The 17,499-nt window shown below is 36.3% G+C and overlaps 1 protein-coding gene across 1 annotated transcript in view; it reads left to right on the top strand.

Annotated features, from left to right (window-relative positions):
- SEMA3E (semaphorin 3E) overlaps nucleotides 1-17,499 on the top strand; it is a 275,070-nt gene that overhangs the window by 244,754 nt on the left and 12,817 nt on the right. The window contains exons 15-16 of the mRNA XM_070369709.1: nucleotides 2,101-2,168; nucleotides 3,705-3,844. Coding sequence (XP_070225810.1) covers nucleotides 2,101-2,168; nucleotides 3,705-3,844 — 208 coding nt within the window. The remainder of the gene's footprint in view (nucleotides 1-2,100; nucleotides 2,169-3,704; nucleotides 3,845-17,499) is intronic.

Genomic DNA, 17,499 nt, shown 5'->3' with positions numbered 1-17,499 from the left:
ATGCATATTTCCAATGATTTTAAACAAAATTTTTGCACACTTACCCACAGTACTTACCTAGAATTAGCTGGTTTTAATTCCTTTTCTCCTCACATTACTTGCATAATAAGTATGATACAATATCCTTGCTGCAACATGTAAACTATTTCTCATTTCATTAATTTATTCCTGTTTCATTATGCACTATTGCTCAGCAGACCTGAGATTCCCAATATCAAAGCAACACTCAGTGAAGTGAGGAATTAACAACAGCCATTTAAATGTCATCCAGAGCTTCTACCAATTGCATAATAGAAGTACACACTAGCATAAAACAATATAGAAGCATAAAACCTTTAATTTTTGCTCCCCTTTTGTCAATTTCTATTTTTAGTTTAGCTCTATGGAATGATTCATATGGCAGTTTTAATCTTAACTTCATAAAATCTCAGGTCTTTGAGTAAGGTTTTCTGATCAACAGTCTGATTCTTTTAAGTAGACTTTAAAAATTGCTTTTGCACTCAGACCATTACCCTAAAAATTGACTGGAAATATTCATCTGTCCTAGCATTTAATATAAGGAAACACTCAAAAGATTAAGTATTGAGTTCTTAACTAAGATCTGAACTCATTTATGAGAAAGCACTCCATTTCTTGACAACATTCCAGTATCACTGGTGGCCATGAGGAAAACTTAGAATGAAAAAAAAAAAAAATGAGACTGGAAATTAAGTGTCAGTCAGCCCAGCTTCCTTTACAAAAGAGGGCACACTGAACCAGGAAAGACCAGGGATGCGTATAAGATCGTGCAGAATTTGAGTAGTAACATTGGGATTTGAACCTGGTTCCCTTTTCCAAATTTGACCATTGCATATGGTAAAACCATCTCTTTGTCACTTGGGAAGTTTTACCATCTCGCTCTGGAATAAAAGTTCTGTTCTGCCTTCTGGTTTCCCCTCAGTGTTGAAGAAATGCCATGATTAGAGAAGCAAGTGGTATTTTATAGCTTTACGTAATATTTCTGTTTCCATCTCAAACTTGTTAATATGCTGAAGATCTTAATTTTAGCATTCCAGTACTAATAAGGATAAATTCCATTATTTAATTCCTGAGAAAGATGCCTACAAATTGGAAACATGGTATATATTCTAGAGGACATTCTTGGTGGTTCATTGGTAAAGAATCTGCCTGACAATGTGAGGAGACATCTTCCCTGGGTTGGGAATATCCCTTGAAGAAGGAAATGAATACTTCAGTATTCTTGCCTGGGAAATCCCAGACAGAGGAGCCTGTATGGCTACAGTCCACGGGGTTGCAAAGAGCTGGACATGACTTAGCAACTAAATAGCAACAAGAACAACATATATTCTGGAATTCTTTCTCCATGGATAAAGACTATTATTATTTGTCAATCATATGTCTAATCAACCAGAAATATGAAAATATACTAGAAGTATATTTACCTGTTAGAGGCAAATTAAGGAAAAATACAGTATTTCCTGAGGCCCACTATTATGTAAGACATTCTGTTAAATATGTAATGCACCATCCCATTTAATAGAGGCATATACTTTTTACATATTATAACTGAATAAAAGGGTAAATTGAGTATATTATCAGTTTATTTTATTAACAATCACGTTGATCATGATTGCTGTAGAACAAAATATTTGGATCCATATAGCTTTACATAATGCACTTAAATATATATGGGAATTTTATCTATTTTTTACTCATATAGGTAATCTGCCTCAAGTCTCACTGTCTTTATCTGCACATAGCCTTTACCACCCAAGATACTCATTTAAAACCAGAAGACTTCCCTGTTGAACTAAATTCCTAATGAAATGTAAAGAGAACTTTTTTAGGTTATTGTTTCAGGATCCATAATTCAAACTCATATGACCATTTAAAAAACAGTTTTATATAGATCTTATCCATTGAATAACATTCAGTGGAAATATGGAAAACTATGAAACTTGGATTTTATCCTTGTTTTGTATGACTGATCAATTTTTTCAGTAGCAGAATACTACTTGAAACTTTAATGAGGTTGGCAATATTTTAAAGTCTGGAAAATTGAAATCCGAACATCTCCTAAATGCATTTACTTTCTTTCAGGCGATTCCGCAGACAAGATGTTCGGCATGGGAATGCAGCTCAGCAGTGCTTTGGACAGCAGTTTGTCGGTAATCCATAGAAAATCAGTTGCCGTGGGTATTTAGAGTGGGCATTGAAGATAGAATGCAAACCTCTTTCAAAGGGTCCTTGTTTTATTTGTGATTGATATATACTAGAATAATGTTCCTGAGAATATTCTGTGTAGTTAAAATTTTATGGATTATAAATTTTCTTAGTTTGGAAACATTTTTATATAGCCGCAAGCATTATTGTTAGACCTCAAAAAGAGAACACTTACAACAGAAATGTTGTGTACTTTAAGTGGCAAATGCCATAGTAATTTGCAGGATTTATCTCACCAGCTCAACCCTGGGAATATGTTCACTGTGTTTTTATAACTTAATTTTATCAAGAGTGATCTAACTTGAATCAGGTTACCTAGTGAGCTTTGGATAGAAGAAAGTGAAGTACTTTGACTCTTTCACTAGAATAGAGTAAGCCCAGAACTGGGGTTCGTGGTCCAGACATGCATTTCTGACGAAAGGTAGTAGGTGGCTCAATGTGTAAAGAAAGAGAAAATGTCAGCTTTAGGCAAATGTACGGAAGTCAAACAAGACAGAAAACCACTGACCTGTCTCTTCGCACTGTGATGGTAGTTGGTGAGCAGACTGTGCTCCTGATGATTGAGAGACCAGAGCTGCTTATACACAGGTCCAGAGATTGTGGTCCAGGATCAGTTTGCTAGTCCCCAGACTGGCTGAGGATTTGGTGCAAAATGTAAGCCTCTGAGAATATTGGTTAGAGAAAGGTGGGATTCTAATTTTAGAGAAACTCAGGGATCTGTTTTGAAAGCGTGAAGGACTCAGACATAGGAAAAAAGCCTGGTATCTAGTATTGAATGTGATATTGGTTAAAACAACTAAAAATAAATCCGCTGGCTTTGATTCTCCACTGCAGTTAGGTATACTTGTCTGTATGCATTTGGGGTTTCAGGTTCAAAGAGAGCCTTTCTGGGCCAAAGTGCACATTATAATCAAGTAGCTCTGGTTCACAAAGTCTTTGGTTCAGTTTCATGTGTTTTTCTTCCCATAGTATCTGGATAAGTGCAATCCATTGTCAAGATATCACTCACACTTGTGTTTATATAGAGCCATATCTCCTAGATTTCTGCTTTCTGTTTCTTTGTGTAGCCTTGAGTTTGAGTCCTATGTCGTGTTTGATTTTTGGTGCTCACCTTCTCTTGCCTACTTTATCAATGGATGTTGTCACTGATTTCCTATTAATTTAACACTGACATACCTTCTAACTGTTCTGACCCATCTTTTGTAATCAAATTCCTGGTTACTTCTTTCTCACCTCATAGTCTGCTGTGCCTTTTTATTGTCTAAATTTTAGTATGCCACTGTTTCTAAATAACTCATGTATATGACCTTGTATATATATTAGCAGTAAACAGTAAAACCTATTCACTTTGCTATAGGGATCTGAATAAGGACTCATTTAAAAATATTATGTAAAGTTTAAAAATAAAATAAAATTAGAAAAAAAAATTATTTACCAGTAAAATAAAATTCTCAAAGCTGACGTTAACATTTATGTTACAGGGGATGCTTTGGATAAAACTGAAGAGAGATTGGCCTATGGCATAGAGAATAACAGTACTTTGCTGGAATGTACCCCACGATCTTTACAAGCAAAAGTTATCTGGTTTGTACAGAAAGGACGTGATGCAAGAAAAGAGGAGGTAATTCATAGCTGCACTTCACTCAAGAGTGACTTGCGTATAGTGCATGATTAGTAAATAGATTATGATTTATGTGAGTACTGAAAATTAAAGCCTTTGTACTGTACCTTCTTTTTATTATGTGCGATTTAGATGCATTGGAGAAGGAAATGGCAACCCACTCCAGTGTTCTTGCCTGGAGAATCCCAGGGACGGGGGAGCCTGGTGGGCTGCTGTCTATGGGGTCGCACAGAGTCGGTCATGACTGAAGCCACTTAGCAGCAGCAGATTCATATAAATATATATGTGTATCAGTGTGCCGCTGCAACTAAGTTGCTTTAGTCGTGTCCGACTCTGTGAAAAGTGAAAGTGAAAGTGAAGTCGCTCAGTCGTGTCTGACTCCTAGCGACCCCATGGACTGCAGCCTACTAGGCTCCTCTGTCCATGGGATTTTCCAGGCAAGAGTACTGGAGTGGGGTGCCATTGCCTTCTCCGTGTATCCATATAGGTATATATATATGTGTGTGTGTGTGTGTGCCTGTGTGCTAAGTTGCTTCAATCATGTTTGACTCTTTGTGACCCTATGGACTGTAGCCTGCCAGGCTACTCTGTCCATGGGGATTCTCCAAGCAAGAATACTGGAGTGGGTTGCCATTTCCTCCTCCAGGGTATCTTCCCGACCCAGGGATCGAACCCGTTTCCCTTATGTCTACCTGCATTGGCAGGTGGGTTCTTTACCACTGGCACCACCTGGGAAGCCCATATGTATGTGTATAAAGATTCTAAAATACATATACACATAGCTTTTTATATACATATGTATTTATATACATATAAAAACAAATGTTGTATATATATATATATAAAATTTGGAACCTAGACTTAGATTTTTTACTAAGGAAGTGCTCATTGTCTCATGATTTTAGTGTTGTTCTGTCAAAATGATGTCTCAAATTGTATTGCCCAAGGCAGTGTTTTAGAAATAGCAAAGTTAAATACTGTTATTACATATATCTTAGATATATGGATAAGAGAATGAAAACAACAGCAGCAACATTAAAGCAGTTGATATAGTTATTAAGTCACACATGAGACAGCTGCTATGAGGTTCCAATGTTGTCTACTGGGAACAACAACAAAAAGGATATAAGTTCTTTTGTCCTTCTAAGCAGGTTTGGTAGTGGAAATTATATTTATTATAGGTATCTAGATATTGACAAATGAACAAATCAGACTGATTTTATAGATGGAAGAAATGTTGTTGTGCAGTCACTCAGACATGTCCAACTCTTTGTGACCCCATGGATTGCAGCACAGCAGTCCTCCCTGTCCCTCAACATATCCTGGAGCTTGCTCACACTCATGTCCATTGAGTCGGTAATGCCATCCGACCATCTCATCCTCTGTTGTCCCATTCTCTTTCTGCCTTCAATCTTTCCCAGCATCAGGGTCTTTTCTAATGAGATGGATCTTGGCATCAGGTGGCCAAGGTATTGGACTTTCAGCATCAGCATCAGTCCTTCCAATGAATATTCAGGACTGATTTCCATTAGGATTGACTGTTTGATCTCCTTGCAGTCCAAGGGACTCTCAAGAGTCTTCTCCAACACCACAGTTCAAAAGCATCAATTCTTCGGCGCTCAGCCTTCTTTATGGTCCAACTCTCACATCCATACGTGACTAATGGAAAAACCATAGCTTTGACTAGTTGGACCTCTGTTGGCAAAATAATGTTTCTGCTTATTAATATTCTGTTTAGGTTTGTCAAAGCTTTTCTTCCAAGGAGCAAGCATCTTTTAATTTCATGGCTGCAGTCACCATCTGCAGTGATTTTGGAGCCCAAGAAAATAAAATCTGTCACTGTTTCCATTGTTTCCAATTCTATTTGTCATGAAGTGATCGGACTGGATGCCATGATCTTAGTTTCTGAATGTTGAGTTTAAACCAGCTTTTTCACTCTCTTCTTTCACCTTCATCAAGAGGCTCTTTAGTTCCTCTTTGTTTTCTGCATTACTGTTGATGTCATCTGCATATCTGACGTTATTGATATTTCTCCCAGCAATCTTGATTCTAGCTTGTGCTTCATCCAGCCCACCATTTTGCATGATGTACCGTGCATATAGTTAAATAAGCAGGGTGACACTATACAACCTTGACGTACTCCTTTCCCAATTTTGAACCAGTCCGTTGTTCATGTCTGGTTCTAACTTTTGCTTCTTGACCTGCATACAGGTTTCTCAGGAGGCAGGTCAGGTGGTTTGGTATTCCCATCTCTTGAAGAATTTTCCAGAGTTTGTTGTGATCCACACAGTCAAAATCTTTAGCATAGTCAATGAAACAGAAATAGACGTATTTCTGGAATTCTTTTGCTTTTTCGATGATAAAGTGGATGTCAGCTCTGCCTTTTCTAAATCCACTTTGAACATCTATAAGTTCTAGGTTCAAGTATTGTTGAAGCCTGGCTTGGAGAATTTTAAGCATTACTTTGCTAGAATGTGAGATGATTGCAATTGTGAGTAGTTTGAACATTTTTTGGTATTGCCTTTCTTTGGGATTGGAATGAAAACTGACCTTTTCCAATCCTTTGGTCACTGCTGAGTTTTCCAAATTTGCTGGCATATTGAGTGAAGCACTTTCACAGCATCATCTTTTAGGGTTTGAAATAGCTTAGCTATTTCAGAAATAGCTCAGCTGTTTCAGAATTCCATCACCTACACGAGCTTCTTTCATGGTAATGCTTCCTAAGACCCACTTGACTTCACACTCCGGAATATCTGGCTCTAGGTGACTGATCTCACCCTCGTGGTTATCTGGGTCATTAAGATCTTTTTTGTGTAGTTCTTCTGTGTATTCTTGCCACCTTTTCTTAATATCTTCTGTTAGGTCCATACTATTTCTGTCCTTTATTGTGCACATCTTTGCATGAAATGTTCCCTTGGAATCTCTAATTTTCTTGAATAGATTTCTAGTCTTTCCCATTCTATTGTTTTCCTGTATTTCTTTGCATTGATAACTTAGGAAGGCTTTCTTATCTCTCTGCTGTTCTTTGGAACTCTGCATTCAGATGGATATATCTTTCTTTTTCTCCTTTGCCTTTCATTTTTCTTCTTTTCTCAGCTGTCTGTAATGGAAGAATAGGTAGTATTTAAAACACGTATACAGAAACAGTCTGGAGGCAGTCACTGGACAGATGAATGTAGGTCTAGGTTGCTGGCTGTATGTAGGAAAAGGTCTAGCTAGGGTGTGAAGCAGATAAATCCTGGAGAAGACAGATAAATATTGTTGATGTTGATGTGAGCTTTGAACTCAATTTTAACAACAAAAAAAAGATGGTATTTAAAAGCAGAAAATAGAATAAAAACTGGTTATATTAAAGGGAGATAGATCTTGGTGAATATTGAAGAAATGGTCCTTAGTAAAGAGGTTACAAGTTAAATTGGGTTAAGAAATTTTAGAGACCTGCCTTAGGACACAGAGGACAGCTGATAAGTATTCATCAGATAGTGAATCCGGGAAGTCTCCACCTCATTTGATAATGAAAACCAAACATTTGTCATTGGAAGTGTAAACGGCTGATTCTATGTGTAGAGCACAAAGACATTTTTTGCCTCTTTCCCCCCTAGCCTGTTGTGAAACTTAAAAACATGTTTTTTGTTTAGAATCAGACAGTACATTCTGGGAGATGACTAAATGTGTAAATCCCAGGTTCCTGGGCTAGCTATTAGAGAAGAAGGAGCTTCAACTTAATATAGGCTACTTAGAAATAACATAGAAAGGCAATCAGGGGAGGAGAATTCTCCTAAATTTTTCATGACATCGTAAGAATAAACACGTGTCCAAAAGTGATACAGCATATTGCAATGGAATAAATTATTAATGTAGTGCTAAGGTGTTTTCCATTCCCTACATCTGTGATAAAACCGGCTTTTGAGTTTTGTCATAACTCACTTGGCAGGAGAGGGCCTGGGAATAGTCTATCGTCCCCCCAGTTGAATGACTTCAGAAAACAGGGAAGTGATTCTTTCATCAGTAGTCTTCTTCACTCAGTATGTTCTGTTTCTGATTTTGAACTCACTGTAACCCACCTCATTTGGAAATCTTTACCAAGTCATTTTGACATGCTGTATCCAGCAGTGTTCAATTTTAAGTTTCTTTCTCAGACTGTTAATATAATGTACTTCTTTCCCCAAAATTTTGGTCCCTATTTTCAACTAAATTCAAATTTCCCTGATATATTTACTGATATTTGAAATTTTGAGTTTACTCTATGCATTATGGGCTTCCCTGGTGGCTCAGACAGTAAAGAATCTGCCTGCAATGTGGGAGAACTTAAGTTTAATCCCTGGGTGAGGAATATCCCCTGGAGAAGGGAATGGCTACCTACTCCACTATTCTTGCCTGTAGAATCCCATGGACAGAGGAGCCTGGTGGGCTCCAGTTCACGGGGTTGCAAAGAGTCAGATATGATTACGTAACTAACACTTTTCCTTTCACGATGCATTATAAGTTGTATTATAATCGGATAGTGCTTGGTTCCTATAGATACAGTGATATATATTGATTTATTCCTAATCTGAAACAAAACACACAGTTGCTAACTTCATCAAAAGCTAAGTGCGTGTTGTGTACCCAGAGCAAACTGACTCTGTGTGTGTATTCTTTCAGTTTTTTAGAGTCCGTTTATAGTTGTTTTAGAGTTTAGAGTTTGAACATTTTTTCATTTATTGTAGTTTCTATGAAACAAATAAGGTAAGTTTATCATTAAATCTTGACCATTGTAAAGGATGTTTAAGGTCACCAGGTCCACTTCTTATCTCATGTGGGAATACTTTTTAGAGTATCCTTGACAGTGGCCAATAAGGCTCATCCTTGATAATGCAAGCCACAGTCAGACCATAGCCTTTGTAAAATTTTTGATTGTCATGTCCTTCTATTGAAATGAAATTTTTGAGTCTGGAATCCGCTTATAAGTCCACTCTCAACCCTCTTAAGTGGTCCAGAAACCACATATTCGGGTGGATAACATTTTTTATCAAATGAATCTGTAGAAATGCTCCATAATAACCAGATGCCTAGAAAAAATCTAGCAGTTTAGTTATCTAGTTTACAAATTGGATTACTTCATTTCTTTCAAATATGTACTTTATAGTTTCCTGCTTCCTTAAATAACATATATGAAATGTAAACTACACATTTTATAATTCCAGAAATGTTTATGGGAAGCCTAATTTGTAAGTCCTTCATAAGGGAGCATTTTCCCTTGGCTTGATGACCTGGTTAATTATGGTGTGTGTGTCCATTATAATTACATTTTGGGGGAGAAAACTTCATAGAAGGGATTTGAGAGATGAGGCTTTTTTTCATGTTTATCTACTACACCTAGGAACTGGGGTCGGCACCTTGCCTTATTATTCCCATATCTCACAGCTGCCATTGAGATACAGAATGTTTAATCACTTTCCTAGTTACTCTCAGCCAGTGAAGTAGATTCATATCCAGGTCTGTTAGTTTTTTCTACTAAATTACACAACCTTCTGAAATCAGAATTCTAAATGCAGTTTCACATGCTCTGGGATAAACATGGAGCAAATGGGAAAAAATTCGTATTTTTTTCCAACAATGTATAGTAGAGTATGTCACTGTAGCTTTCGTGGCAGAGGTACTATTCCCATGTTTAGAAGTCTGAGAACCTACCAATAATTTAAACAGTTCCCACTGATACCAGAAATCATTATTATACAGTTCGTGAAAGTGAAAGTGTTACTCCCTTAGTAGTGTCTGACTCTTTGTGACCCTGTGGTCTGTCCATGGAATTCTCCAGGCACGAATACTGGAATGGCTTGCCATTCCCTTCTCCAGGGGGTCTTCCTGACCCAGGGATTGACCTTCGTCTCTGGCATTGCAGGCAGATTCTTTATTATGTGAAATACCAGGGACACCCTATAAATGCACCTCTTTTATTGTGACTTTGTGGACTGTAGCCTGCCAGGCTCCTCTGTCCATGGAATTCTCCAAGAAAGAAAACTGGAGTAAGTCATCATTCCCTTCTCCAGGGAATCTTCCTAACCCATGGATCGAACGCGTGTCTCCTGCATTGCAAGCAGATTCTTTACTGTCTGAGATACAATGCATACATCAGTGCATTTCCAGTGTCAAACTGCCTTTTCAGGATTTTACTGTATACCAGTGGGTAGAAGAAAGACTCTATAAAAATAAGTGTGCTGTATCATTTGAGCCTGTGTAGATATAAAACTCAGAACTGTCTAACTCATTTCCTTGTTTTTAACTAAAATAATGTTCTATTCATTTATTTGAAATTTATTTAATGAGCACCTATTATGTCCTTCTTTCATGGAATTTATACTCTGGAGCACAGAGAAAGATAGTAATAATAATTATATAACTAAATAAGAACACTATTTAATCTGTCAGATGATGGTAAGGAGAAAAATACAAGAGAGGGTACTTGAAGGGAAGGTTGAGAAGGCCATGGTAAGAAGTTCACCAACAAGGTGACACTTGGAAATGACTTTAAAGAGGTGAGGTTGTAGGCCATATGACAAGGTTGGATAACAGTTTTCTTGACACTGGGAAAGCACGTGCAAAGGCCCTGCTTTATCGGGAGGGCCACTGATGTATCCAGAGAACCTAAGAGCAGAGGGCAGCTTGGCTGGAGGGGAAACAGCAGTAAGGAAACTAATAAGCTGAGTCAAAAAGTGAGATGAAGGGCCAGCTCATGAGGGATTTGTAGATCCTGGTAAAGGGCTTTGGTTTTTGCTCTGACTTCAAAAGAAAGCCATGAGGTAGTTTTCAACAGAGCTGTGATATGATCAAAATTTGATTTTAAACAGATGACTTTGGTTATTGTATTAAGACTATAGTATGTGGGGGTAGGGTGAAGGTCAAAGCAGGCTATCATTGAGGTAGGAACAGGCATCTTTATGTTCAGTGACACAAGTGTCCACGTGCCCTTAAGCTGCAGTGCCAAAGGGTGGGCAAGTGGCCTCCTCATACACATGATAGCAAACGCTTCACATACGCTCTTTGCTGTCATTGAAAACCAGAAAGGCTATTTAACATCTCACATGGAATACTTTTTAACCTTCTATTCTCCTCCCTGTGTATGTGTCTAAATTTAGTGTTCTGGTTCAACAAATACTCACTCAGAGCCTACTTTACTAGCTGATGAACAAATCATAGTTTTAGCCTTTTTGAAACCTATAGTCTTATAGTGAATATAACAGTATGAACAGATAATTAAATTGTATTTGTTACAGTATATTATACAATACAATATCTTTTCCCCTATTTGTGAATTCAGAGGAAAAGAAAAGTGTCTCAACTAATAGGTCAGGAATGGAGGTGTCATGAGGGGCAGTTAGGAAAACATTCAAGGCAGAGGTGACATCTGAGCCCTATGTTAATGCATAAGTAGAAACCAACTAACAGGGAGACTGGTATAAGCATACGTGCTGGAGAGGAGACACAAAACAGTTGATGTAGATCTGTGGCGGACATGAGAATGCAAAAGTGAGTAGATCTATCAAGGGACCATTTCACTTTATCTATAAGCCAATGAGAATGCCTTAGACAGACTATTTAGATACATTACTCTAGAAACTAGCTTACTGGGTTGGAGGATAAGGAGGGTGTCAAGAAGAACATTTAAGAAGGTGTTTCAGTAGGCAGATGGAGGATTTTCGACCAAACTAAACATTGGTAGTAAGAAGGAAGAAGACACATACTAATTTTTATGAGATAACATTGAGTGTATTTGATATTTGAGGGAAAAAATAATTCACCTATTCCAGCTTTCAGTGTTTCTGTGGTTGATTGTGCAAAGACATGATTTCAAGACTATAGGGAGGAAAGGTAGAGTTCAGTTTTGGCTGTATTGAATTGGGGGCCCCTGTAAAGCATGCAGACAGAGCTATCCTGGTATATTCATGATTGGGAATATAAAGCCCAAAGAAAAAATTTGGAATGGCAGGAGATGAGTGAGAGGCCTCAGCAAAGAGGCAATGAATTCATGGAGATAATAAAACTAAGAATACTATAGCAAGCATCAGCATTTTAAAATGGCTCACTGTGTACCAGCTACTGTCCTAAGAATTTTACATATAGGTGTACTTTTAATCCTTGCAACAGTCTTATGAAGTAGTTAATATTATTGTCCCCACTTTATATTTAAGGAAACTGAAGCACAGAGAGATTGAGTTACTTGCCTGTGAAATCAGTCTGAATTTGAGCCAGACTTTCTGGTTTCAGCTCTAGGCCTTTAGTAGGCCCTCCGACTGCCATAGCCTACCTTGGAGAATGAGTGAATGAGAAGCATGTAAACTAAGGCTAGAAGCAAGGGGGAAACCCACATGTAAGGGAAAATTAGGAGAAGAAAAAATTCTAAAAGATGAAGAGTAAAATTGTTAAGAAAAACAAGTAATGGTTTTAGCTAACATTCAGTTAGTGCTTATGTACCCTGTTCTATTAAGTACTTTATGTGTTGTAGTTTATTTAAAACTTATAACATTTTTCTGTGGCAGTTAGTGTTATTCTGTGCATTACAGAGATGAGATTAAGTAACTGATGGAAAAGACACAGATGGTAAGTACCACTGGAGTGATATAGCTTGAGGAGCTATAGACAGTAGAGTTGGGAATGTGGTGTAATAGAACTCAGAGAAAAGAACTTGGATAAGGATGAAGTGACAAACAGCATCCTTGGAAAAATTCAGAAAAATAAGCACCCAGGCTCTAGTGAGAATGTTCATTGGAATGGTTAAACTAGGAGCCATCTAGCAACAGGTTAAGTGATGGGGCTAAATGGTTTAAGCATGGGGCTGTGTGGGATTAGAAACAGCTAATATAGTGTTCTCTACCTAAAGGTTTGGTTGAGAAATTGGAGAGATCAGCAATAGGAGATGATAGTTGAAAGAACTTTTGCCTTTTTTGGGTTGGTCATGTTTAGAGGTTGAAGGGAAATATCCATAGAGAAGAAAATGTATAGCTAAGTGATAAAGCAAGATGAAGAATATAGGAGAGAGAATATCATTACAAACGAAAGTGACAGGATGGATTCTAAGAAGGAAATGGAAAAATCCCCATTCTCTGAACTGGGGAGAAAAGAAAATATTTTATATGTGTGGATAATTTCATTCACAAAATCCAAGTTTAGCTGTTCGATAGTCCATCTATAGTTATTTGAATTAGGTACTCATATATATATTTCTTCATATAGTTTTAATTTGGAACATATCACAAATCTTCCTTATAGGAAGAAGGTATAAAGTGTGTTTGTGTGATTGCAAAAAAAAAAAAAAAAAAAACTGTTAGAAAACACCACTAAATCACCCTGAAATGATGTACCCAAGTTTATGAACTCTCAGTTTCTGTAATTCCATGTATTTGTATTTACAAACTTCCAAAATGATTTAAAAAATTTGATTCTTAGTAACATCCCAAAGGAAAGCATCCATACTTGCTAAGACATGTGGTTGTACAATTGAATTTTTTCACCATGTATTTCTCTTTCTCTAAAATACATGAGCATTGCATTTTAAAACTAATAATTGAGGAAAAATTTAAGTATGCAATGATTTGCTTAGATTTAAATATTTATTAGTCCACTGTGTAATTTTCACCTACCATGACAAAGTAAGCCATAGTTTCTTTAAGATATTCAGAAGATTAGTATAACTGCTCACATTATTATGATCCTTATTTTGAATGTTATAAGTTTGGAATATGTTATTTCTAACCTGAAAATAGAATAGTCTTTTAAACTTTGCCAATGATTTAAAGCAGAAGTTGGCAAGGTATGACCTGGGGGCCAAATCTCAGCCTCTTTTATAAATAAAATTTTATTTGAAAACTGCCATGTTGATTTGTTTACCTAAAGTCTATGACTGTTTTCATGCTCTAGCTACAAGGTTGAGTACTTATAACAGAGACTGCCTGACATATAAACACCACAATCTTTACTTTATAGCTCTTTATAGAAAATTTGTTGACCTCTGATTAAAGAGGTCAAAGGAAAATGTATACAAGTAAAGCCTCATTAAGTATCTCTGTATTTTGGACAAAAATATATTTTCATGAAAAACCAAGCCCTCATTTTGTACTGAGCGCTATAATTTTATTGGAATGAGTTTCAGCAAAGCCAAACAAAATGAATATTTTCTTGGAATGTGTTCTTTTGGATTTTATTCTTTACTGACAAAACCAGTGTGCTTCCCAAAGACACTGTAAACAAGATGGAGTTATAGGAAGCAGGTCATAAATCCTCAGTGAGGAAATTTGGAGCAATCCCAAGATACATAAAATATTCTTCACATCCATGCCAATGAGGTATAGCACAGGCCAGTAAACTGCTGGTCCATAAGACCACCATCATAATTTATCCATTGGTGAGCACGGAAGGCTTGCTGCTGCTGCTTCAGTTGTGTCCAACTCTGTGCGACCCCATAAATGGCAGCCCACCAGGCTCCCCCATCCCTGGGATTCTCCAGGCAAGAACACTGGAATGGGTTGTCATTTCCTTCTCCAATGCATCAAAGTGAAAAGTGAAAGTGAAGTCGCTCAGTCATATCCGACTCTTTGAGACCCCATGGACTGCAGCCCACCAGGCTCCTCCGTCCATGGGATTTGCCAGGCAAGAGTACTGGAGTGGGGTGCCATTGCCTTCTCGGGCATGGAAGGCTTATTTTCTCCTTAATCCTTTTTGATCTTTCCATTGGAGTTTCTCTACTTAAGAGAAACCATTTTTGTGTGTTTGTGTTTCTTGAAAATAAAATATCCGTTGTATGCACTGTGTAGACTGCCTAAATAATGCTCAAATGTACATATTTTTAATAGAAAATTCAAGAGAGGATGTAAATTGACATCAAAATTCAAAAACATCAATTTGACTTCACTCTCGATTCTTTTTTTTTTTTTCTGTACCAGAAATTGTCACTTCTCAACTTTGTCTTCAGACCACCTACTGAGTAGGATAAATTCCTCAAAGTCATTTTAAATTTTGGTGAGAAATCTGAGGCATGATTAATTTACCAATCAGTAGTTCTTTCCAGGTAACTTAGAATTCATTGCATCTATACTAAATTTGTACTGTCTCCATGGAAGCATATTTTTATTGATGAGCCATACCTTATGGAGATAGCTTCTTTTGAGAAAACAAAAGAAAGAAAAATACACAAATTACGTCTTTTAAATGTTGCAATTGCATTATGTCATCAAAACTAGGAGAGTTGAAGTAAAATCCTATCTTCATTTGGCTATCTTGTTTGCTAGAGGACTCATTTTCTTGACTTTCACCAGTGCTAGCTAATGCATGACAGGCATCAATGACAGCCATAAGTTTACATTTTCTGTCTTTATTTATGTTTTGAATGCATCGGATTTGTTCCACGTGAATATTATTTCTTCCTTTTTCTAGTTGTCATGACATTAAAATGCATGAACTCTTTGCCTCATTTGAAACATCTGTTTAGCAGTTTTTATGTTTATACTTCAGTCTATTAAAAAATGTGTTCATCTTTTCTAAACTAACAACTCTTTACAGGTAAATATTCAAAACTTATGTTTTTTAGCCTTGACAAGCATGTTTTTATAACATCACGTGCCCCATATTTTAGTTCTGGAGTAATTAGCAGTAGGGCTTATTAATTTTATTTTTTCCTTTGCAATGGCTAAGACACACTTTCTTTTGTACGGTAGGAAAATATAAAGCAACTTTGTAATCTTAAGAATAGATCTAGAGTAACTCTCTTCTGTTAATTTTCCAAGATGATGCTAAACATCTTTGAAAATTAAACATATCTTTTAGATCTATGAAATCAGATCCGGATCTGTTTTATCCTACTGAGACCAGTCTGATTCTGGACATCTGATTAAACAAAGTAGCATGGCAATGCAGAAAGTAATTTTAATAGTATATTTTAGAGACATTTTTGTCTCTGAATTTATCATACTTTCCTCTTTCCTTTGATCACTAGGAAATTTAGTTTTGAATTGATACTCCAATTAAAGTAGCTGTTGAGTGTCTTATGCTGTGCATTTTTGTGTTCAGACATTATCTTTGCTTTCATCCCCTGTCCTCTTATTCCCTTTACCCTGATCATCCTGCTATTATTATCTATAAAATTTTTCAAATATTTTTTACTTGAAATATTTAAAAAATATTTAAAAATATTTTTATATTTTACTATATTAAAATATAGTAAAAACATTACTCTTAAACTGCCATTTATTTTCAAGCAGTATTTGTAAAAGTGTATGATTACAGTATTCTAGAGCATGAACGGATCTTATAGACAGACCAGGATAATCATTACAAAAAAACTGGAGTTTTTGTTTGTTTTGGTTTTGGGTTCTTGTTTTTTTTGATTTTCATAGGGCACTTATTTTTGTCATCATCAGTCCACACAAATCTCGTCTCTTGTTTGACTTTTTCTCCACTTTCCTCCTTGCTTCTCCATATGCATCCACTGCAAGGACTGGAATAAGCCCAATGTTGCGTTTGTATATTGAACTGGTATATAACATTTTTAGTATACAGGAGCTGTGAAAATAAATAGATTCTGTTATAGCTCTTATTCTGCTTCTGCTTTTTAAACTCAGCACTATGTGTGGTTCATTACTGTTCTATGTACATCTCTGTTTCATTGTTTCTGACAACTGCTCATGCCACAGCGTGCATTCATTGCTCCTAATTGATGCATTCCCCTACAAGTAGACCAAGTGTCAGTAATTCCCAGGACCACATCTTTAATGGTCATCTCTCCAGGTAACTCCTTATAAATCTGAGTGCAAATTTTTAAATTATTATCTGTCAACATCCTTCATTTCGGTAACTATTGTCAGCGTGCTTTCCAGGATTAACGCACCATCTGCACTCTCAAAACAGTTCATGTGGGTTCCCATTTGCCCATATCCTCACCTATATTTGGTATTTCCTAATTTTTGCCTTTCTTCTGGGTACAATGTAGTATTTTATTTAAATTTGCATTTCTAAAATTACTAGTAATGTTGAACTTTGGCATTGCCTACTTATGAAATACTTGAGTTTCTCTTTTTATGAATTACTTATTCATAGACTTTTTCCATTCCACTTTTTACTTCCCTTTGTTGACTTTCAAGAGTTCTTTGCATCTTCTGTTTACACTATTTCTTTATTGAATATAAATATTCAAGCTTCTTTGATATAGCTGATATCTTGAATACAACATTTTTTCACAGAATGGCATTCTTATTTATAATAACTTTCTTCTCAGCATCTTCTTGTATTAGATGCAAGGTTTCTCCATTTGGGTCTTTAATTAATCTAAAATATAAGTACAACTTTTGTTCTTTGTACAGTGTAATAGGTTTCTCCAAATGAGTTACTAGGTAATTCATTCTATCTCTATTGGGGAATCATTTCTATCATATAGCAAGTTCACACTGGAAAGTGTTTTTAATAAAAGGAAAATTTTTTGTTTATATTATTGCATATCATATATTTTCTGTAAGTCAAACAAATGTTTTTTTGTATTGAAGGCAGGCCAGATAAACAAATAAATATATAAACTGTTGGTCTTTATCACTCGACTAAAACTGATTTCATTGTTAAATATATTCTGAACTAAGCCATTTCAAGGCCCTTGTCTATCCATTTCCTATAAAAAGTATGGAACCATATGG

The sequence above is a fragment of the Bos mutus genome, chromosome 4, assembly GCF_027580195.1.
Source record: "Bos mutus isolate GX-2022 chromosome 4, NWIPB_WYAK_1.1, whole genome shotgun sequence".
Taxonomy (NCBI): Eukaryota; Metazoa; Chordata; class Mammalia; order Artiodactyla; family Bovidae; genus Bos; species Bos mutus.
This window is presented reverse-complemented; position numbering and strand designations above follow the sequence as displayed.